The sequence below is a fragment of the Lagopus leucura genome, unplaced genomic scaffold (assembly GCF_019238085.1).
Source record: "Lagopus leucura isolate 7727_CA_CO unplaced genomic scaffold, USGS_WTPT01 Super-Scaffold_100159, whole genome shotgun sequence".
In the NCBI taxonomy this organism is placed as follows: Eukaryota; Metazoa; Chordata; class Aves; order Galliformes; family Phasianidae; genus Lagopus; species Lagopus leucura.
In genome coordinates this window covers 29,172,726-29,194,980 of record NW_024962335.1, presented here as the reverse complement: position 1 = coordinate 29,194,980, position 22,255 = coordinate 29,172,726, and the positions used below count along the sequence as shown (strand labels likewise).

The window sequence follows — 22,255 nt, the reverse complement described above, 5'->3', positions numbered from 1 at the left end:
TAATGACATCTAGACAATCTTTTACCAGTTATTGGGCAGGGTTAGTTACATTTTTTATGTAAAGGTATTTCTGCAGAGTAGGTTTCACTGCAACATATTGTAGGGGAGTTAATCCAACTGATACAGAAGGGCTTTGTCAGATCAGTGCAGTATGAAGCGAAGCACACATCTCAAGTCTCCTATTGGCCTTTTGCTTAAAAAAAACTTTTCTGCTTTTCTGGAACCTAGGCATCTTAACACTGTGGCTGTTGCCAACAGTTCTGCTGCAGTGATTATTTACCTACATTTCAAAGATCTTTTCTGTTCTATCATCTCCAGCGTCATTTAATTCTATGTGAGAAAAACCTAAAGCAGCAAATCAGCAGAGCATGTAGAGAGGAATAGTTAAGGTGAAAGTCTGCCTGTTGTGCCAAAGTTCACAAAGTTATCCATGGAGCAAACAGCCAGGGTCAATCTTCTCCTGCAGGGGAGAGGATCGAGTTCTAAACTCTTGCTAGTTTAACTAGTTAAACAGTTACGCAGCATCAGAAATCAGTAGCTGCAGGAATTGTCTTTGGGGTCTGAGTACTCAAACCATTTATATTCCTGTCCATTCCCTTCCTGACCCACTGGTGTTCTTTGTATCACAGTAAGACGTCAGTCTGTTGATGTATTGCATGCTATGCAGATATAGCCAAAATCTTAACATCCTTTTGAGAAGGTGCTCAATTGTGGTGAAAAATATTCATTAAATGTGGAAGACTTTCAAATTCAGATTCCTCTTCTAACTGACAAAAGATGTGCAGCACCTCAAATCAGCATTGCAACGCACAGCTGAACCAATATAGAAGCAGTGATCTGCTCAGCACGTATAGGGAAACACAACCTTATCACCACTTCTGCCTGCAGAATTATTCTCAGTTAGAGTTCAAGAAGGCCAAAAGAAGTTGAGAAAAAAATTACCTGAGTAACACAGACCCCAAATCTTTCCAACACCTCCTTAAGGGTAAATGAAGTCCCAGTTTGTATTCTAAATGAGGTGGAAGGATTTACTGTTCATTTCTTGTGAAGTTTCACTTCTTTTATTGGCTGTTTATGGCTTTGTATCGTTAGGGTCGCAGCAGTTATTCTTTGTCATCACTGTAGTAGCGCTTTTTCATAGCTCTGTATTTCCTGAGGAAGTACAGAGCCTCCAATTCTTTTATAACAAACTCTCCTCGTGCAATTAGCTGCTTAATTTTTTCAGGATCTTTCACATCTTTGTTTTTTAGAAAAGCTGCTTTCAACCGGCTTCTAAAGTAGTCTGCTCCTTTGGGATACTCCCTTCCAAGGTACAGCAGCTTGAAGGGGAAAAGAATGATAGGCTTTTAGATAGGCTTCAAAATACAAGGATTTTGTTTAGCCAAAGGAAGTTCTTGTGGCACTTCAGACACTTACATTTTTATAAAGGTTCAGTACTTCACCTCTTAAAGAGCCGGCCATTGCACATGTCACTCAACTCTTAGTTCTTACGCGTGGCAACGCTTAATTTACCTGCAGGATAACCAACGCGACGTTAGCCTGTTACGGAAGCCAGCACACCCCAGCCTCACTTCCCACACCGACTGCAGCTTCTCTCCAGCCTCGCCTCAGCGCAGCCCCCTTGCCCTAACCGCCCCCACCCCTCTCAGCGCCCGTTTCCTCCCGCCCGCAGCTCTGCCCCGCGCCTCCCTGCCTGCCACACCGGCACGGCCGCCCTGCCCGCTTACGTTTCCGTGGCCTGCTACAGAAACGCTTGCTGCCAAAGCGCTGTTAGTAACGACATATCAATAAAGAAGCGTTAGTCGTTAAGCGCGATGCTTTTTTATTTCTATAAATCGGAGCCAGCCCCAGCTCGCTGCCCGTCGGTTCGGCCGGTCCCTCCCTCTCAGGCCGCCCCCCGCCCCACCAAAAGGAGAGAAGGGCGAAAGGAAGGTCGTCGCCTCACCCGCTCCGCGCCCCGCCGTAAAGCGCGCTGCTTTACGACGCGGCCGTCACGCGACGCACCGTGTTCCGCGCCATAGGCGACCAGAAGCTCGCGGGCCGTCGCCATGGCAACACGGCGGGGCCCTGGTGGGGGGGGGGGGGGGGGGGGTGGTTTAGCTCCGGAGTAGTAGCGTTATTTAGCGACGGGGTGGGCGGCTTTTGTGATGATTTTTGTGCTCTGTGCCCCATTCTCTGACTCTTCCTTTCTTTTGTTTTTGTCCCCAAACTTCTAGGGTCCAAAAAAGCAAAAAAAGGTAGGTGGAAGCGTGCTGCGGTGATCGCCCCGCGCCCCGCGGTGCTCATTGCGATGCACCAGGGCAGTTCTGTCAGTACAGACACAGTCCTCATGCTGAAGCTGAAGAAAGCGTCTGTCACTTCTTGATTCAGCGCATCCAAAAACAGTATTACAGTATTGTAAGGACTTTTTTTTTTTTTTTTTTTTTTTTTTTTGGTCACAGTAAAGCTGTTGTGACGACGTTATTGTATGCAAATATGTTTAAAAACAAAAAGATTCAGGCTAACCCTGCTGGGCGCATGTTGTGGGCACTGAACTCCCACCAGCGGTGTGAGCTTTCTGGTAGCCTTGGTATCCCGAGTCACATTCATGCATTTATTTATCACTGTGCAAAGTGATGTGAATAGCTTTCCAAATAGTTATGCGTGTTGCCTTTCCAGACTGAACCCTTGTAAGCACTTGTCTCTCACCTGTGGGGATGCGCAGTCCTAATTTCAGTTCTCCAAAATGAAACACCCAGGGTAGCTGCCTGAAATGGTGATGCATCTTCCCCTCACGTTGTCGTGTCTGCTGAACTCATGTACACTCCCTATTTTCTCTGTTTTTAAAAATCAAACACACGTTCTTTGAATTTCTTTTCCTTGCTTGTCAGCAGCAGAATGCTGTTGTTCAGCCAGTGCACACATACCCCACCTGATGTAAGTCATTCCTTTTCCTTCATGTCTTTTGTCATCTGCAGCTTTGCTTTCAGCTATAGCTCAGTCTTCTGTCATTCCTTGTTATCTCCAGACCCTGGAGCCTGTGCAGAATATAATTTTTTGTTCCTCACCTATAAAAAAAAAAAAATAATAATAGCAATCCCAACCACACTCAGCCAACACTGTAGGCTGTGAATTCATTTTGCAGTACAAAACCAGCTGCCTTGTTTTCACAAGTTCCATAAACTTGATTTACTTCTCGGCCCATCCTTCCTTTTCATAGAATGACTTGGGTTGGAGAGGATCTTAAGGATCATCTTGTTCCGACATCTCTCACTGTAGTAGTCTCTTACTGATTTGTGTGTGCTTTTCTTTGTGGTCACTGATTGCTGTTGTACTGGGGCCTTGTCTTCGCAGCACCTGCCTTCAGGATTGGTACTCCTCCCCAGTAGCATGTCACCCACTCATGTAGAATCAGGCTGCACATTGCCCATCCAGTGCTACTGCACCACTAAATGCTAAAAAATAATACTTGAAGTTGTAACAGCTACTTTCTTACCAGATCTACTTGCTTATTATTCAGTTTCCAGATTAAAAATTATTGTTCTGTATTCAGGAAACCTAGCACAAAATTATATGAGGGCTGCTCAGAAAGTAATGCCTCCTATTTTATTATGTTGGCCAGTGATGTCAGGCAGATATTGGTTGTATGGCAGGAGAAATCAAACCTTCCTGCCAATATTCATTACATTTTGTTGCCATGTGACAGATGGCAGCAGAGGGACAGTCTGACAAAATGATGCCTGACATGGAAGTGCATATGAAGCAAAGGGATGCCACTGAATTTATCCATGCAGAAAAAAATGGCATCCATTGACACTCATCAGCACTTGGTGAATGTTTATGGAGACCAGCAGTGGATATGAGCACAGAGAGGCACTGTGTGTTGCGTTTCAGCAGTGGCAACTATGATGTGAAAGCCAAGCTACATTTGGGATGGCCGTACACAGGTGGCACACCACAAAACAATGAGCTTACATGCTCATCTGCACAAATTGACAGAGTATACGACCAAGGAACTGTGTGCAGAGCTAAGTATCTGCTTCAGTGTGTTGAAAATAATGGTGGCAGTGTTGGATCACAAAGTTCCTGCTGGGTGGGTCCCACAAATCCTCACACAGTAACAGAAGAAACATTGAATGCAAGTTTGTCAGGACCTACTGAACTAATACAAGGCCAAAGATTACAGTTTCCTGGATCACATCATTATTGGTGATGACATGTGGTGTCACCGCTACAAGCCAGAATCAAAATTACAGTTAATGAAGTGGTGACGCGTGAATTGCCCGTTGAAGAAAAAGTTCAAGATGCAGCCCTCAGCAGGTAAAGTGATACATTGTCTTTTGGGATAGGAACGAGGTGATCCTTCTGAATTTCATGGAATGTGGACGAACCATTGACTCTGACCGCTACATCAATCACAGCATTGACTAAGCTGAAGGCTTGAACTTCCAGAGCCAGGCCAGAGAAGAAGACAGCCTTTCTTTTGCAGTGTGATAATGCCAGGCAGTTGGAAGGCTGTGGAGCACGTTGCCTATTTTGGCTGGAATGTCCTAACATACCCACCATATAGTCTGGTTTTGGTTCCTTCTGACTTCATCTATTCAGGCCAATGAAAGATGGATTGTATGGGCGACATTTTCCTAACAGCAACTCCATCACAGCAGCTGTGAAACAGTGGGTCACCTCTGCTGGTGCAGATTTTTTACGAGCATAGCATGCAGGCTCTTGTTCATCGCTGGTGAAAATGCATAGCGAAAGGTGGTGACTTGTGTTGAAGAGGTGTTTTGTAGCTGAAAATTCGCTCTATCAAACAATGTTACTGTGGTCTGTGTATCTGTTGTAGTTCCCATGGAATTAAATGGGAGGCAATGCTTTCAGAGCAACCTACGTATAATAGCTGTAAGAGCATGCATCACACCATGAAACAAGAACAAAAATGGATTTGGGTGTACATTGCAATTCTGGAGGCTTCAATGACTGTGTAGGAAGTCAAAAATCTTTATTCAGGGCTCACATTAGATGGGCAGAGTTATAGAGAGTCAATACCTCCCCAAATGCATTTAAATAATTCTGACATTTGGTTTCTTTTAATTTATGGTGAACATTAAGTCCAGTGGAAAAAAAAAAGTTGGCAAAGCTGAAAAACTGAGATTACAGAAAGAAGAGGAGGAAAGGAAGCTGAAAGAGGAAGGTACCGTGCACTTCATTTACAAGGAATGTGATGACACAGTCATTTATTTTAATTAAACAGAAAGAAGTTACCTGCCGAGCTGCAGTACACTGATGTTAACACTGTATTTCAAAAAATGCATTTCTCTTCTTTTGTGTGGGTCAAATTCTGTGTTACCTCTTACTGCCTCCACATCTCACTTTCCTGCGAGAGCCATACTTTTTCCTCTAATTACTTCTGCCATGATTAGGAGCCTGGGGATGAGAGTGTCAGGAAGAATTAGATTTTTTTCCTCTCTCTTACCATTCCATTTTGAAATATTCTCAGTGGGATGGAAATGCAGTGTGCTGTGTTTTTCTTCTCTCAATCCTCATTAGCAGAAGGTAAGAGAAATTCTCTGAAAAGGCCTTTTTCAGAGAAGGTTGATAGGGTACACCTATTGTCAAGAGCTAGCTGGGTGTCCGCTATCCCTTTGCTGTCCTTGTGGCAGTTAAAGCTGTGATCAAAGTTGCTGATCCTAAGGAGAACTGACAGCCATTGAGACAGGCCTAAAAACTCATCTATTTCATTGAATAAACATCTGTAAGATGGAGTTTCCATCAAAGGATGTAGGAAAGCAGAAGAGTAGCTGGGAACTGAACCACTCAGGTGATTTCACAGCAGACATCGGATTAAAACTGTGGGCCTACTCAAGCTGTAGGGATGGGAAGAGGGAACATCTGTTGTTGTTTCTGAGGGGAAAAAGGCAGCCTGCTGATCCCTTTCTGCACTTTCTTTGTCTTGGGCTGATTAGGGCAGTGCTGTAGTAGTGGGTTTTAGTACTGTGATTCAGATGAGTTTATCTAATCCCATTTGGAAGATTCTGGGTAATATCAGATATGTTGCTTCATATTATACTTGTTTTGTCATTACAGCTAATAAGAAAATAATGTGTCTGGTTCAAATAAGAAAATGTAATTGTGCTCTTGATGTATTTCCCAAACTTCAGAGGAAGCCCGACTGCAAGCTGAACAAGAAGAAGCAGCTAGACTTGAAAGGGAGAGGATTGAACGGGAGCATATGGAAAAGCTTCAGGCAAAAGTTAGTTCATAGGCAATAGTGACTGCAAAATGCTAATTCCATTTCCAAACTTATGACAAGGTCCGTAAAACATTAGCAATTTAATGTGAGAATGAAATGGAATTTCCTTTTCATTAGTGTTGGAAAGGAAGGAAATTTTCTAGCATCACTAGATCAAAATCACAAAAGCAAAAAGAAAAATTGGGAAGGTGCAAACGAAGCAGTAGTGCTTAAATAAAGCACAGTACAAGTGCAATCAAGATAAATGGTGCTGTAGTGGTAGTGTGTTGTATTCCTTCTCTAAGGCAATGTTTGGCTTAGTGTTGCTTGGTTCAGAAAAATTCCCTAAGGCAAGGTAGTTTTGTTACACAAAGGTACTGTGGTTAAAGATGTTAACTTTGGGGACATGTCATACTCCAGTTTGAATAAATAATTATTTTTATCAAAATTCCCCTCTAGCTTAAATTGGATAATTTTTTCATGTTCCCCAAAATTTTGTGTTGCATCTGTTTTGAGGTTTTTATTGTTTTTTCTCTTCAGTAAAAGCCACTTTGCCTGTGCACCTTTGTCCTTCACACAGAGTTTTTTCCCTTACACCCCAAAAAAAGAAAATTTAAATCATAGAAATTGTAAGGAAAAAAAAACCAAACACAAAACCTCTTGCATTCTTTTTTCAACATGTGCTTACATTTTATATCAGCTCTTGTTAGAGGTAGTTGTAGGATGGTGATGATGATGTGAAAACTGTTGATGTGTAAGGATAACAGTCATATGACACGTGTTTGTCATATGGCTCAGTAACTAGTGTGATGACAATAACATATTGCTAACTATTGCAGCTTACAAATTGAATGCTTCTTTAAAAAGCAACGTTTGGATTTGTTTAAATAGTAGCTCACTCAAATATTCCTGATTATTTTCTTTGATAGAAAATGCTTGTAAGAAGGGGAAAGAAAAAAGTTTAATTCCTCTGCTTGATATACAAATATTTTATCAGGATCAAGAACGGAGGGAAGTTGAACTAGCCGAACTTAATTCACTGGAAGAGAAGTTTGTGTGTGCACAAAGGTGGAAAACAGAATTCAGAGCTTATACAAAGGTAAGCTTTCGAGATCTGCCCACTGCCATAGAGTTTAGACAACACAGAGGCTTTAGGCTATGTCTGTTTATAGGACCTAGGAATACTTCAGTTTCTTGAATTCATCCATCTCAAGGTAGGAATTTGCCCTGCTCACTCTCCTTTTTATACCTCGTTGTACATGGAAAAGAAATGTGACAGTGAGGAGGCTGTGTGGGTGAGTAGGGCGCCACAGTTTATGCCAGCAGTAAGAACGATGTTAGTGGAGCAGAAGTATCTTAACACATTATTGTGAAAATAAGCCATTTCTTTCTGGCATAATGATGATGATGGGAGTACAGATAGCATTACAGTCCTGTTTAGACACAGGTGTGAATGTATCACTAAATATCACTAAATAAATCACTACATTTGTCTTTCAGAATCCTTCTTGTCATAACTATGGAAGTCATTTGCACCATGTGCCCATATCTACTTTTCTTTTATGCTTTTTCTGTAGTGGGAACATTATATTGCTTGTGATGGAAGTCCTGACCCAACTGTACTGCAGGAAATAAATACTTTCATGAACTTATGGCGCGAAGATCAAAATAAGGACATTCCATTTGTGATGGAGAGGGGAGAACAGGTGCTAAATGTAAGTGTTATGTATAAGTGGTATTCTTCAGTATAAAATCACTAACCATATCCTTAATAATGCTCATCAGTACTCTTCCCCTTTTCTTTTTTTCCAAAGACTGAAATCAGTTATAATCTTCAGATTCCTTTTCTTTCTTCACCTATTTTTTTTTTATTAATTACAAATTTATTGTAAAGTATAAAGAAGGAGACTATAGACTTTAAACATGCTGTGTATTTAAGGGACTTCTGTGTAACATTTCTACACTGAGCTCTTCCATGCTATCTACATCTTAAAAAGTCTTGAGCCAGCTAGAAAAGGGGTGAAAGTTGGTTGTGTATTACAACTTCTGCTGGGCTGCTTTTGTTCTGCATGTTAAACTTCCCTTCCTGCAATGCTTGCTGGATGCTAAGATTTTCATCTGTCACATATTGTCCTCTTCTGAGCCAGCAAGGAATATGGTAGGCCTTTCCAAGAACACCAACAGCTAACAGGATCCCTGCAGGTATTCAAGGCCAGGCTGGATGGGACCTGGGGCAGCCTGACCTTGCGGACAGCAATCTTGACCACAGCTGGGAGCTTGGAACTGGGTGGGCTTTAATGCCCCTGCCAACCCAAGCCATTCTGTGATTCTATGATTCTATGGTTCTGTGAACGCCATGAATTTCTCTCTTACACTGCAACCCAAACAGAATGTATAGCAGTTGCTCACTTCCATTCCTTCTCTCCTGCTGCTATGTCTTTCCCCTGATGTACTTCTTCCTTACTCCTCTGTGTTTCCCGTTCAACACTGAAGAGTTACAGGTCTTTCACATCCTACGAAAGTATCCTTACCCTACACGATAAGATCAGTAGAGTTTTATGTGATACTGAAAGACAGGCATTTTCACTTTGCCCCCACTGGAAGTCAAGGTGATGTCAGAGAGTGTTAAAAGAGTGGCTATTTTCTCATGGTGCAAAACGTTTCATAGAATCATAGGATGGTTTGGGTTGGAAGGGACCTCTAAAATCATCAAGTTCCAACCCCCTGCTTAGGCTGAGACACCTCCCTCTAGACCAGGTTGCTCAAAGCCCCATCCAGCCTGGCCTTGAATGATTCCAGGGAGGGAGCATTCAGAACCTCACTGGGCAGTCTGTTCCACTGTCTCACCACCCTCACAGTAAAGAATTTCTTCCTGATCTCTAGACTAAATCTACCCTTACAGTTTAAAGCCATTTCCCCTCATCCTGTCACTACATGCCCTTATAAAAAGTCCTTACCCAGCTCTCCTGTAATGGAAGGCCATTATAAGGGCTCCTGGCAGCATTCTCTTCTCCAGGCTGAAGAGACCCAGCTGATCATCCTTGTTGCCCTCCTCTGGATGTGCTCCAGTAGCTCCATGTCCTTTTTGTGTTGGGGGCTCCCAACACGATTTGAGCATTTCTTTCCTGCTCTGTACTTGTTTCTGGAGAAAAATTCTGAACACTCAGGGCTGTGAGAAGCTGTAGATCAGCAGCTCCTAACTGGTAGGGACCTCCTGATAAGGACCGAGTGAAAGGTAAAATCTAAAGACAGTGGCAGTGCTAGTTATTATCCTGCTGTTCAGTGAGTGGCAGCACTGCAGCGCCTCAGGTTAAGAGGGAAAACAGTCTGGCAAATCTGGAAGGGATGCATGAAATATAATCTGGTTGTCTTTCTCAGTGCTGCAGATCTGGGTGAAGAAAAGTGGTATGTAAGATGCCTTTGTAGTGATAGCTCTCCTTTGCTTTGCTATGTTAGTTACCATACAGCATTTTGGGTGTGTGTTTTGAAGGGTTTCATAGCATCAGTTAACACAATAACAGTAGCACGTGTGATCTGCTTCCCATGTCATTCATAGCTGACAGCAGCTCCTGATGATTGTCATTAAGCAGAACAGATCAGTTAATATTTCCAGTTAGAGTTAGTATTTCACTGTGACAGCTGTTGAGCAAGAAAAGGTCACATAGATAAAGTAAAGCAAGTTATTCTTCTCTCTGTGCAGCATCTGTTAACATGAATGGGTGTAATCTGTGGATGGGGAGTGAATAGTAATAAAAATTCCATCAAGAGTTTTGAAATTTAGTTTTACTGGAGAGTGTGTTAATAAGTGCATCCTGTGCACTTTCAGTGTCTTTAAAACTTCAGCCAAATAGGAATTTTTTAGTCTTCCACGCTCATTTAGAAGTTCAGATATTGGCATGTATTGGAAGACAACAGTGTTACCGTGGAGTCCCAAACTTCACACTAAGGATTATTCTCGGAATTAAAGCATAATTGCTGTATGTCTCAGTACTATATATTCATTTGATTTCAGAGCTGAGATAATTGATGCAGAAAATATGTTTCAAAAACAGGTCCGTAAGATTTTCATTAAAAAATTTTTGGCCAACAAGTGTCTTCGAAGACATGACAAACTGGTTCAACATGTGGTCTGTTTTATAAGCTAAAATTTCACATCTCCATGTTGAGGAATGGAGGAATTGGGCTGCAGGAATGAAGGAAGGCAGACTTGACCTGGATTTTCCAGCATTTTGCATGGTTGCCTGTCTATGCTGGTTTAGTACAATCTCAGTGCATATGATGAATTATCTCTGTAACAAAGATACGCCTAGGCACAAAAGAAGCAAATCTGCCTCTGTTTTTATGATGGAACAGCCTGTATGGCAGGATTGGTGGCAAAACAGAGATATTTTTCTCATTGTCTTCTAGTTAATTGAGAAGTTGCAGTTTCTTTTGTTGGACACACCACCAAGTGAGATAACAGAAAAAGAAACAGCTCAGTACCAGGAAACGATTCTGGAATTGGAGAATCTTCTTCATCAGAAGTACAATGAAGCGACAGAACAGCTGCTTAAAGTAAGTTTTACTGCTTCCAAGTTGCAACACGTGCAGTGCATGGAAATTTTGCTTCAAGTTTTTTGCTGTGATGGTTGTTCTTGGTGTGTTGTTTTGTTTTGTTTCTTATATTGTGACACAAACCACGTATGGAACAGCTACCAGACCTCAAATCTTCTGAGAATCTTAGCTTTCCTTTGGAAATTGCTATTTAAATTAAGGCATTTAATATTCCATTACTGTGATCTTAGGAGATGTTGGAAGCAAGTGGCTCCCTCTGAAATTTGTTTCCTTTTGTCTCCATGAGTTGAATTAGAAGTTGGCTGACCGCACAGAAATTTGCAAGTGTGAAAAGTGGGTCATAAGTTTTGACAAAAAATATCATCTGTGCAGTAAGGACTGTAAAAAAGTATCTGTGCAGTAAAGCATAGGACTGTTGTATTACTCAGTAAACACTGTTTTTATAAGAAACTTCCACTGAGAAATACAAAACAAACTACTAATGAAGACAGGCAGTCCCATGGAAGGGGATGATGTAAGACTCATATTTGGTGGTATTTTGATTGACAGAATTGATGATGTCTGAGGAAGAAAAGATTTTAGCAAAGAGATCTGAATTTATAACCTGGCATGTTCTAGTACATAAATAAAACTTAGCTGAGATTGGTCTGCTGTCATTTTTTGCTCCTATGTGTTCTCTTTTTTTAATTTACTCCAGTGTAGATTTAAGTAAGTCCAAGCAATATAAGAAGAGAATGTGATTCCATCTGCTTTCTTCTTTGTAGTCAGCTATTATGTATGAAGATTCTGACACTGGAAATATGCAGACAGTCATAAAGGATAAAAATGTTACTTTCTGTATTTGGGCCAATCTGAAGAAGAAAGCAAGGTACAGCATGTTGAAATTCTTCATTTACTTTGAGACTTGGCTTTGTCCAAGTACTCCAAGAACCAGTTTCTTGTAATTGTTTTTGTGTTGAATAGGATTTATTCTACAGCCTTCCACCTTCCTAAGCTGTCTCAGTTTCTTACGAAGTGGTGCATGATGCTTTACACTCAGTTCTCAGTAATGATAAAAGAAGACAGAACCTGCGCTGGGAATATTCTCCACAGTCGGTTCTGAATTTAAGATTTTTTATTAGATTGCCATTTAACTGATACATTTTTCAAAACAAGTTCCGAAACACCATTTTTTTCTTTGAGACTTCCCACTCCCAGCCTGAAAATAGGAGATTTGGTAAATGGTCTTTGCCTTGACTGAGGACCCACTGCTATAAGCATTGCTAAGATAGCTGCAAGGCTGGGTCTTGAGCAAAGTCAGACTGACTGGCAGCAAGTGCCCACGGGAGTTTGTGTCTGCCATGGCTGGCCTCTTGTGCTGCTCTCAGCCTGACTCCTGGGCTGTCCCAAGGATTGGTGGGTGTGTAGTGCTGCTGCTGATCAGAATTGTCTTTGGATTTCATATGGAAGATGCTGAGGCTGATGTAATTCAGACAGCGGTGATTCCACCTGTATGGGACTTTGCCCATTAAATTAGTCTGTTTTAGCAGAAATGTCCTGTGTAGAACAGCTGTCACCTGATTCTGCTGCATTGTCTTCCTATTGGGACCATTACTTTTTGGCAACTCCTGATCCCCTTAATGCCTCTACAGGTTTTCTGGAGAAGCATACTGACAGTTGTCAGTACAGGACAGGAGGTGCAGTGTGACACCCATTTCTAATACTGTGCCATGTGGCAATAGAGAATTTAGGTGACTTTTAGTGCAGAACAGCAACAAGAATAGTCATGAGAAAATGTAAAACTGAGTGCTGACGATCTTACTAGGGAACTTCTTTTTCTTTAACTTATGTACAGATTCAAGAATCATGTCTTTTGTGACACACATCATGGATTTGATCTTCCAAAGTCACTGGCTGTGAGCAGCATTGCTGTTCGCATATTGCACACCCACTACGACCACATATCTCCACTTTGGCTGCAGTGCCAAAGAGTGCCAAGACTGGAAGTCTTAGACAGTGAAGAGTTGACTCAGCATTCACAAGACAATGCAGGAGAACCACAAGAGGAAAAGGAAGCCAGAGAGGAGCCCAAAGTGACTACTGGACAAGAAATGCTTCCTGCTGAGAGAAATGTAGGTAAATCAGCTCATGAAAGGATGTTCTACAGCACTGCTCCCACTGGAGACCAGCTGCTGTGTGATTGCTTCTTAATGTGCCCTGTACAACTTTCTGAAACTTCTAAGGGTAAAGACAACTTGTGTTAACACTGTGCCATGAATCTTCTGAGGGGATGGAAAAGTGCATGACCACAGACTACCTAAAAATGGTGGAGGGGGAAGTTTTGACAGGACATAGCAGTTGTTGTCTGTTGGCACGCATGAGATGGCATTTGGTCAGCATTTTGTGAGCAGGATCAAGCAGTGATGATTGTTAGGCACTGTTGTAGGGCATTTGCTGCAGTCCGTGATGTATATCAAGATGATTATATTCTGCACCCCATACATTGGCAGCCCCATAAAATAACTGCAAGAATGTAATCTTAGGAAAATCAAAAGAATGCAAAAAATAGGATTCAGAGCTCACTGGGGCTTGGTTGAGCAGTTTACCTGCTCAGTTCCTGTATGTTGATGTTTTTGCCACTAGAGGGCTTTCAAAATCTGTTTCTGACTGCTGGATTCTCTTTCTTTGCAGTCTTCAATGAAGTGTAATGGCATTTGGGCATTTGGTTGTGGGGTTTCTTGGGTGTTTTTTTTTTGTTGTTGTTGTTTTTGTTATTGGGTTTTCCACTTTTGGTATCATCAGTGACCTCCAGATAAGTGACTTGACCACTGCCTGAAATACCATTTTTCTTGTTTTTTTGTATGACAAGACTTGTCCATTGACAGTTTTCACCTATGTTTTTCAGTCCTACGTACACTTTCATTGCTTCTATTTTTTTTCCAGGTTTTACTCTCTTTCTCTCTTTTTTGTGCATTACCACGTTCTCTCTGAAGCCTCCGCTTCTCTCAGCCACTGCAGTCACTCCTCCTGTCTGGCTCAGCCTTCAGCTCCCCCATGTTTCTGTGGGTAACACCTTCTCCCCTCCCAACCCAGGTCAGGAGGTGCGTGCTCCTCCTGCTCCCAGGCAGGCACACAGGGAGTGCCTGTGCCTCCACATGCATGGTGTGTGTGCTGAACTATTGTTTGCTTATTGCTGTGCTTCCAGAAGAGTCAGCTATGCCAGGGATGAAATCATATCTGGACTGGAAATTTGGCTGGAAATCTATGGTGATGTTTTAGAAATAGAGAACAGTATGAGAGGGAGTAAGTATCACAGGCAAGGCACAGACTAAGACTGTAAACTGAGGTTCTGGCAGAGTTATCAGTGTGGCTTTGGATTGAACAGTTCAGTTTTCGTTGTGGCACTCTTTAGCTCTAAAGTCAGCATAAATGTTAGTTTTGAGTACACACACTGCTAGTAAAAAGATTGGATGCTTGACTAAATGCTGACGGTGGATTAAATGCTGGAGGTGGAATTTGCAATTGAAACAATTATGTTTATCTCTATTTACATGTTAAATTCTAAAATTGAGGGGTATCTTCAATACAATTTATTTTTCTCAGGTAGGTAAAAAGCATTTCTCCTAAAACCTTAATCCTGTGGCAAGATCAGTGCAAATACTGCTGCAGGAGTGAAGCTGTACTCTTTCTCTTTGAGCCACTGTCTTTAACAAAGTGATACTCTCTTTTTTTATTGAGTCTCTCTACCTAATTAAAAATCTTTTCCTTTTTTATAGAGTGCCATTTCATTTAAAGGAAATACAAATGGTATAACTGATATAAATGAGGTGACAGAAGAGGAAACTGAGAAGAAATCAGAAAGCTTTGATATAGCACCAGAAGGTACTGTGTTCTTATTTGCAACACTATGACACTGCTTATTCTAAATGTCTTGTTGACAGTATGGAAGGATGGTGATACAGATCTCCACTGGAATAGAACAAAGCTGGTAACTATACTGCTGTCTAGCTAATGGCAGTCTTGTTGACATTTCTGTTAATGATTGCTAAAGACAGGAGAAAACTGGACAAAGAGGCAAATGGCAAATGGGCAAACTCACACAGCCACTTTTGGGAGGAGTCTGAAAGGACACTACTAAGTTACCACAAATCCACTGACAACAGGCAGCCAAGGGACGAGAGAGGAAAATAGGAGAGGGCAGCAGTGAGAACAGCAAGAACTTTTGCAGGTTATTATCTGGATTTAATTTAGTTGTACCAGTGTTAAGAAGTTAATTTAGCTTGGAAAAATTAATAGCTTTGTTTAGAAGACATTTAAACATTACTGTATGGTAACATTCTTTCTTCTTCTGCAACATCTGGTACAATGGTTTGTGTTTGTTGTTTTTTAAATACATTTTTCTGGGCATTTTTATCCACGGTATCAACGCCATCTAATTTTTTTTTATTTTTATTTTTTTAGTTAATTGAGGAAAAACTTGAATTTATACATCTGTTATACATAGAAAAATACTACAAATTACTTTTTCTAAAAATTTTGTTTCACTTAAGTGCCTTTTGTCCTCAAATACCATCTACCTTTCACCTTCAGCACGTGGCCTGTAGTTGCACTATATCTTTTTTATTTCCCTTATTTGTCATCTCACCAATACAATCTTACTGAACTTGGCCACAATTTACTGTCTTGTTCACCTGTGAAATTCTTCTGTGATTAGTGATGCAACCAGTTTCTGTCACTGGAACTGTGTTTCAGTATGAAGTACTTTGAGTTGACCACAAAGTGTGAATAGGGATTAATCTTCAGAGCGCTCAGTACTAAAACACAAGAAATGCTTTTCATGGTCCAGCATCCTCTTTCTGTGTCAATCAGCTGCTAATGGATACATGGCACACCAGTAGGTGGAGCTGAAATGCCACAGAAGGGGAAGCACTTCAAGCACACGATTTCTGGTGCAAATGTAAAAAATAATAGAAGCGTGAAATGTCAGTGGCTTAGTTTAAGCACCACGATAACTCACCTTGCTTGGTTATTATGTAGTTCAAATTCTACAGATGCAGGAAAAGACCAGTGAAGAAGAGGAGATGATAACTGATGAAAACACTGTTGATTTGCAACGATTTGTCCCTGTGGGTGGTGTGTACCACATCGATGGGCTACAACTTCCACCTCAGGTCCAGCAAATCAACAGCTGGAGTGTGGTGGAGGTAAGTGAAGAAATACTGCATCTCGTGCAGCCTTTTTCCCTGCCATCCTCAGAGAGCCATTCCTAGAGCTGGCACCAGGGCATACACACAGTTTATACACGTGTTGATCTCTTGAACAGTTAATTAATTGAAGCTCCAAAGTTGACAAATCATGTTTTCAATTAGACTTGGTCAATTTTGCAGCAGCTGAGGTAAACAAATGTGCATACAGTAAGGTGTGCACTTGGACCCTGCTCACTAGCACAGCTAACACAGATAACTTAGATTGTTGTGCGGGAAAATGCTCTTGGGAAGTAAAAGAAAAACTTACTTTTTCATATGTGAAAAGGAAATGTATAAGGAAAGATGGTAAGAGTATTTAGCAAATCCACTTTCAGACTCCACAAGATGTTTGTGATCAAATGGGCACAAATGGTGAACATATCTTTTTTCTCCCACATGTAGTCTCAGTTTTTATTGTGAAGATGAAAACAATAAGTGGAATGAATGTACAGGCTAAACAAAGCAGGACTGGGGGCAGACTGGCAAAGCTCTCATGTCTCTCACTCACATTTGACCTCTTTCATTCCTTCTGACACTGTGCAGACATACGGAAGTTGTCTTGGCTTTTACCGGCTAGGAGCCCTTGTTTGTCTTGTAGACTCCAGCTCTATTAAATACCTTCACTTACCACATAGCTGCCTGAAAGGGCCAATGGAGCACATGAAGGGTGACTACCAGTGAGACCTTTGAACCCTCCTACTGCTTGCACCACTGTAGTTCCAATGAAGGGAAACATGCACTGCGGCAGAACTTAGAATCATAGAATCATAGAATCACCAAGGTTGGAAAAGACCTAAAAGATCACCCAGTCCAACCGTTCACCTATTCCCAATAGCTCCTACTAAACCATGTCCCTCAACGCAACATCCAGTCTTTCCTTGAACACCCCCAGGGTCGGTGATTCCACCACCTCTCTGGGCAGTCCATTCCAGTGCCTGACCACCCTTTCTGAAAAGTAAGACTTCCTCATGTCCAGCCTGAATCTCCTCTGCCGTAGCTTGAAACCATTCCCCCTGGTCCTATCACTAATGACACGAGAGAAGAGGCCGACCCCCAGCTCACTACAACCTCCCTTCAGGAAGTTATAGAGAGCAATAAGGTCTCCCCTGAGCCTCCTCTTCTCCAGGCTGAACATTCCCAGCTCCTTCAGCCTCTCCTCATATGGCCTGTGTTCCAGACCCCTCACCAGCTTTGTTGCCCTTCTTTGAACACGTTCCAGGGCCTCAACATCTTTCTTGCAGTGAGGGGCCCAAAACTGGACACAGTACTCGAGGCGCGGCCTCACTAGTGCTGAATATAGGGGAATAATCACCTCTCTGCTCCTGCTTGCAGCGCTGTTTCTGATGCAAGCCAGGATGCCATTGGCCTTCTTGGCCACCTGGGCACACTGTCGGCTCATGTTCAGCCAAGCATTATGTTTCATTTACATTTTACATTTATGTTTCACATTAGTGCTTGGTAAAAGTCTAGCAAAATACTTTAGCAGGAGGATGTAATAAGGAAAAATATTTGTTGGAGATATGCAATATTAGCACACCATTTATACTAGTAAATTTTAAGTTGTACGTCATAAAGATCTACAGGTGGTTAGATGGACTTCAGTCAGTTCAGGCTATTTCTTTTTCTGATAAAACATTTTGTCTGTTCTCTTCCTACTTTGTCAGTTACTTGACAGTGGCTTGGAGGAATACCCATATCCCCCAGAAGAGTCTGAAGACACCACACATCCACCAATTCAGATAACACTCGGACTTCCTGACAGTGTCATCTTCTGGAAGGAGCCTGTGATAGCCCGCTGGGATCCTGCAGGTACCAAGTTAAAATAAATTCATTTTGTTTGGCTAAGAGAATTTCTAGCTGAGTTTGAATCTTCTAGAAAACTACCTAAATGTAAAAGCCAGCTCACAGCTAAGAAATACTTTAAAGATTTCAGTTTGTGGAGTCATTTTTTTTCCTCTTGGTTCTGTTTTGCTCCTGCACTGTGTGTAGTCAAGGGCTGCTTTGAGGCTTTTGATATTAATAGAAAAACCCTGCACTATTTAATGGGGCAGCAGAACACCGCTGTAGCACAAATCAAGTTTTGCTAGGATGAAGCCTGCTCTGAGCCAAATTAGTCCCTACCATACAGTCACATTACTTCAAAATTCTGAAGTTAAAAACAAATGTGATATTCAGTTATTAAAATCTGACTTCACAAAAATAGGCAGTTTAAGATAGTTTGATGGCTGAAGTTACTGTTGAAGATAAGATTGCAGACTCCTGTTACTACATAAAAAGCAACAGTTACATTAGTCCATGTTGTTCTTTTGAGTTGAAGGAGAACCTTTAACGTCAGGATTAGTCCAACTTTGTGTTTATTAAACTAAGGGAAGCTTTTGCCCCAAAATACTAGGCACAAAGTAAAGAGAATTAATTTATTTCAACTCATTCTGACTGTAAGGAGTTTCACATGTACAGCTTTTTCTTTTTGCCTCTCTTTCATAAAGGCCAGCAGTGGAGAACAGATGGCATCAGCAACATAACATATGAAACAGAGGAGGAAAACATCACTTTTGAGATAGATGCCTTTTATACAATAGCATTTCTCCAGGACATTCATCTCAACATGCCCTATCAAGCATGGGAATTGCGACCCACCAGTACAGATGAAGCAGTATTTGTAATTACCACAGTCTTTGCAGAGGTTCAGATACAAATTAAGGTACTGTAATTTAGTTATTTAATATAAAAGACTTGTAGGCTTTTTTTTGAAAATAAATATAGAACTACCATGCTGTCCCTTGTTAAGAACTATATGTGCTTCTACAAGAAGAACTTGAATTTCAGTCCTTCTCTGTTGAAAATAAGGAAGGATTCTCCTCATTTCCAAGCATTAATCCAACCAAAATTACAGGTGACTTAAATTATTTTCAGTGGACTGGTCAGAACAAAGCATCTGTTGTGCAACATTCCAATAAAGTTCTTTGATATTGATACTACTTTAGCAAAGTCAAAACTGCTCCACCAGCACTGAAAAACTGCTTCTTTCCCCTCCGAACTGTGCCAAAAGAAATAAAAACATTTCAAACAACCTATATTTTATGCTACTCATTCCTTCCAAAGGTTCAAACTATGCACAACTATTCGTATTCCTGTTGACATATAAATTGGTTAAAATCATGTCTGTTACTGAAAAGTCAGCGTGACTGTAAGTATGGGGCAGTAAAGTGGCTTTCTGCAAGATCTGTGAATTAAGATCTGAAGATCAGGGTGATACCTGATGTAGGCAGTATCCGGAATAGCCATGAGGCAATAAATAGTTGATGCCTGAAGCAGAAAAAAAACCTTTGTTCACCAGCAAGATGCTTTCATTGGTTTATGCAACAGGGTAATCAATGCATGCTGGCTGCAGTAGTGGTGGGAGAGAAGAACGCGCTTTCCCAGTTGATAGGAAAATGGATGTGCCCTGTCACCTTCAGAAGAGTTTTGAAGAAGTGTGGTCTGAATATTTTCCCAGAAGAGTACTCATACAAATACATCTGTGTGAACAAAAAGGTGCGTGCAAGCAAGTAGCTTTGCCTTTTTCCCTTTTTTTTTTCCTTCCACCTCTTCTTGTAGGCATTTTCATATAGCAAGCTGTATAGAGGCAGCAGGCAGAGTTGTGAGTGGCAGCTTAGACAAGTGTCTGCTTAAAGGAAGTTGTTTTTTTTTTTTTTTTTTTTTTTTTTTTTAAGCTTTATTAGGCAGAAAATGATGCATGTTTTCTAACTTTGTATTACAGGCTCCTCTAACAGAATTTAGGGCATATCAACAAATGGCCCTGGTTGCATCTGCTTTTGCTTTTGGCTGGAGCAAGTGGAATCTGGAATCAGGTCAAGATCAAGTAGTGTTCAAGGTTCGTAGCTTTAGACCAAATTTCCAGGGACAAACCAGTATAGAAACATACCACACAAAAGCACAGATGATGGAAGGTGTTTCTGTCTCTGTCTTCAAGCCCTGTCCTGATCTATATACGTAGGACATCAGTTCTGAGATTTCAGGTTAGCTATTTAGGGTTAAAAAAAAAAAAAAAAACAAAACCAACACACAAACAAGAGCACATCTGTGTTGAGCAGAGCCTGCTTCTCTCCTGCTTCGCAACTCCTGCATTTGTGAGGAACAAGGCTGAGAGCTGTAATGGTACAATTCTCAATAACAAAGGCACTTACTAATGTGCTAAGATGTACAGCTGATACAGGTCAACTACTGGGGCTAGGAGACACTGGTAGATGCTCATTTCTCAAAGTAACCTATAAGAAGGTCCTCTGAATTACCATCCAGTTACCACCTGGAAGCTACTTCTTAGCTTCATAGGTGTTTTCATTTGTTCTGTACTGTAAAGAAGGGAACACACAACTTGATTTGTTTCCTCACTGAGTGGCACATGGTCAAAACTTCTCCCAGACAGAGAAATACCTCCATTTGTGGCTGTAGGTACAGAACATACTGTTGAAATACTGAGTTCTCCTCCCCGGGTTAATATTTGTCTGAATGTCATGTGCCTTTAAGCCCACTACTTAATCTAAGCAGAACAGAAATACATGATGCCCATTGCAGCTAGCTCTTCTTTATGTGTAAGTCAGAACAGCAAGAAAGGCAGTGATGATACCTGCAGTTTACAGAGGCAAACCATGGAATAAGCTGGTGTTGATGTAATTCTACACAGTCATTTAGGTGAAGACCTAATGTTACATTAAGAGTTCAAAAAAACCAAACAAACTGATTTTCTGTAGTAAACTCAAACACATACTAGAATTAGTTCTGTCAGCTTTATCTTACAGCCCATTTTCTTTCCGCATCAGGTAAGTGAGCATCTTAAAGCAGATTTTGTCAAAGATGAAGACTGGTCTCTTTACATGTTTAATGGTCAGAGAGCACAGAAGCTGAAGATCACTGAAGTCAGTGAAGCTTTTTCAATGGAACTAGAAGAAGATTCTGAATTTCACTCCTCTCTCTACCACATGCTGAAAGATTTTGCCAGCAAAGCAGCAATTGATAAAGTGAATACAGCTAACTTTCTGTTTGTTGATGTTGTCTATCAGCTGCTCCTTGCTACGAGAGTTTTAACATACTCTTAAATACTTCATGCTTTCATTTAAAACTTTATTATCAAAAACTTCCAATAAAGTCACATTTCAAGTCTTCAGTCTTTTTCTATTCAAACTATTGGAACAGCTTTAATGACTAAAATGTAACCATTGCATCTTTGTTAAAATAAGTTACTTATTCTCTTGTGGCTGGACCATTTAGTCATATTTATTGTGAGCCACATTCAAAAATCACTACCTGTTTTATTCTAAACCTGAATAGAACTAAGACTCCCCGCTCCCCCCATTAACTTGAAAAGTTAACTTTTGCCAGAATGAGAAGAAAAAAGTATTTTTCAAGTCATGAAAAAACAAAAGCACAAAAAACCCTCAAAAGGCCCACAACCCAAACCATGACCTTAAATATATTACCTATCTCAGTGTAGCTTCTCATACTGTCAACTAGAACTCAGACGTGTCACTCACACAGGTCCAAACCTTGGTTATACTGGGGGCGGCCCATTGTGTTGAAGTCCTGTATATGGCCACAACAGTTGCTGTAGTGAAGTCCAGGAGTCCCCTGTTCCTACAGGTGCTGCATCCGCTGGTCGCTGAAGGGACAGCCCAGTGAGGAAGCTTGTAAAAGCAGCAAGCAGTACCAGGATGGACACGGAAACCCAGAGAGTTTTGTTAGCGTTGGAAAAGGAAGTCTTGAAATGGGATGCCCACGATGACACTAAATTGCACCTGCAGAATACAGTAAGTCATGTAATGCTCCTTCCATTCTTCTTCAGAACTTGGAACTCCCAACCCTCAAACAAACAAACAAAAAAAGCCCCACCAACCGAAAACTCCCACAAACCAAAAATTAACACAATAACTCATCAAGACAGTAAGCCAAGATTTGAAAAAGCACATACATCATTAACTATCACAGGTGACAGACAAGGATTCTGTTGCACTAGGAGCTTTGCACAGTGCTAGCTGACATTTTGCAGATCAGTAAGTTTTTGATACAGGATTTAGGTGACACACCTAAAGCCCAGTTCAGGCAGCCACCTGCTCCATTCTACACTATTTCTGAAGAGGATTCACAAGTGCTGCCTTGCAGATTGTGAAAAATTCTGTGTTTCACTGTTTCTAGGACTTTGGTGCCTCCCATGAAATTAGGGAATAGTCTTTTCTCACCTACTTTTCGGTGACTTTTCTTTCCTACTTTTCCT

At 41.2% G+C, this 22,255-nt stretch overlaps 3 protein-coding genes across 8 annotated transcripts in view; 1 reads left to right on the top strand and 2 right to left on the bottom strand.

Annotated features, from left to right (window-relative positions):
• Positions 1-1,038: 1,038 nt before the first annotated feature.
• On the bottom strand, positions 1,039-2,015 carry ETFRF1 (electron transfer flavoprotein regulatory factor 1). Of its 2 annotated transcripts, none has more exons than XM_042889592.1 (3): positions 1,946-2,015; positions 1,417-1,512; positions 1,039-1,319 (listed from the first exon to the last, which is right to left on the bottom strand). In XM_042889592.1, the coding sequence occupies exons 2-3, from the start codon at positions 1,459-1,461 to the stop codon at positions 1,104-1,106; spliced, it is 261 nt and encodes an 86-aa protein (XP_042745526.1). In that variant the 5' UTR covers positions 1,462-1,512; positions 1,946-2,015; the 3' UTR covers positions 1,039-1,103. The 2 variants fall into 2 exon arrangements, with proteins under 2 accessions (XP_042745526.1, XP_042745525.1); XM_042889591.1 differs by lacking the exon at positions 1,946-2,015 and adding an exon at positions 1,728-1,915.
• A 4,141-nt stretch (positions 2,016-6,156) lies between these two features.
• Positions 6,157-21,139, top strand: DNAI7 (dynein axonemal intermediate chain 7). The gene is made up of 13 exons (XM_042889737.1): positions 6,157-6,220; positions 7,272-7,307; positions 7,786-7,923; positions 10,616-10,762; positions 11,527-11,630; positions 12,597-12,873; positions 14,518-14,623; positions 15,779-15,945; positions 17,652-17,796; positions 18,474-18,688; positions 19,354-19,521; positions 19,748-19,861; positions 20,808-21,139. The coding sequence occupies exons 1-13, from the start codon at positions 6,209-6,211 to the stop codon at positions 21,081-21,083; spliced, it is 1,905 nt and encodes a 634-aa protein (XP_042745671.1). The 5' UTR covers positions 6,157-6,208; the 3' UTR covers positions 21,084-21,139.
• Positions 18,446-22,255, bottom strand: part of IRAG2 (inositol 1,4,5-triphosphate receptor associated 2) — a 40,819-nt gene continuing 37,009 nt past the window's right edge. For all 5 annotated transcript variants that reach the window (XM_042889731.1, XM_042889736.1, XM_042889735.1 and 2 more), the window contains one exon: positions 18,446-21,779. In XM_042889731.1, the coding sequence (XP_042745665.1) occupies positions 21,536-21,779 (244 nt within the window). In that variant the 3' untranslated portion in view covers positions 18,446-21,535. The remainder of the gene's footprint in view (positions 21,780-22,255) is intronic.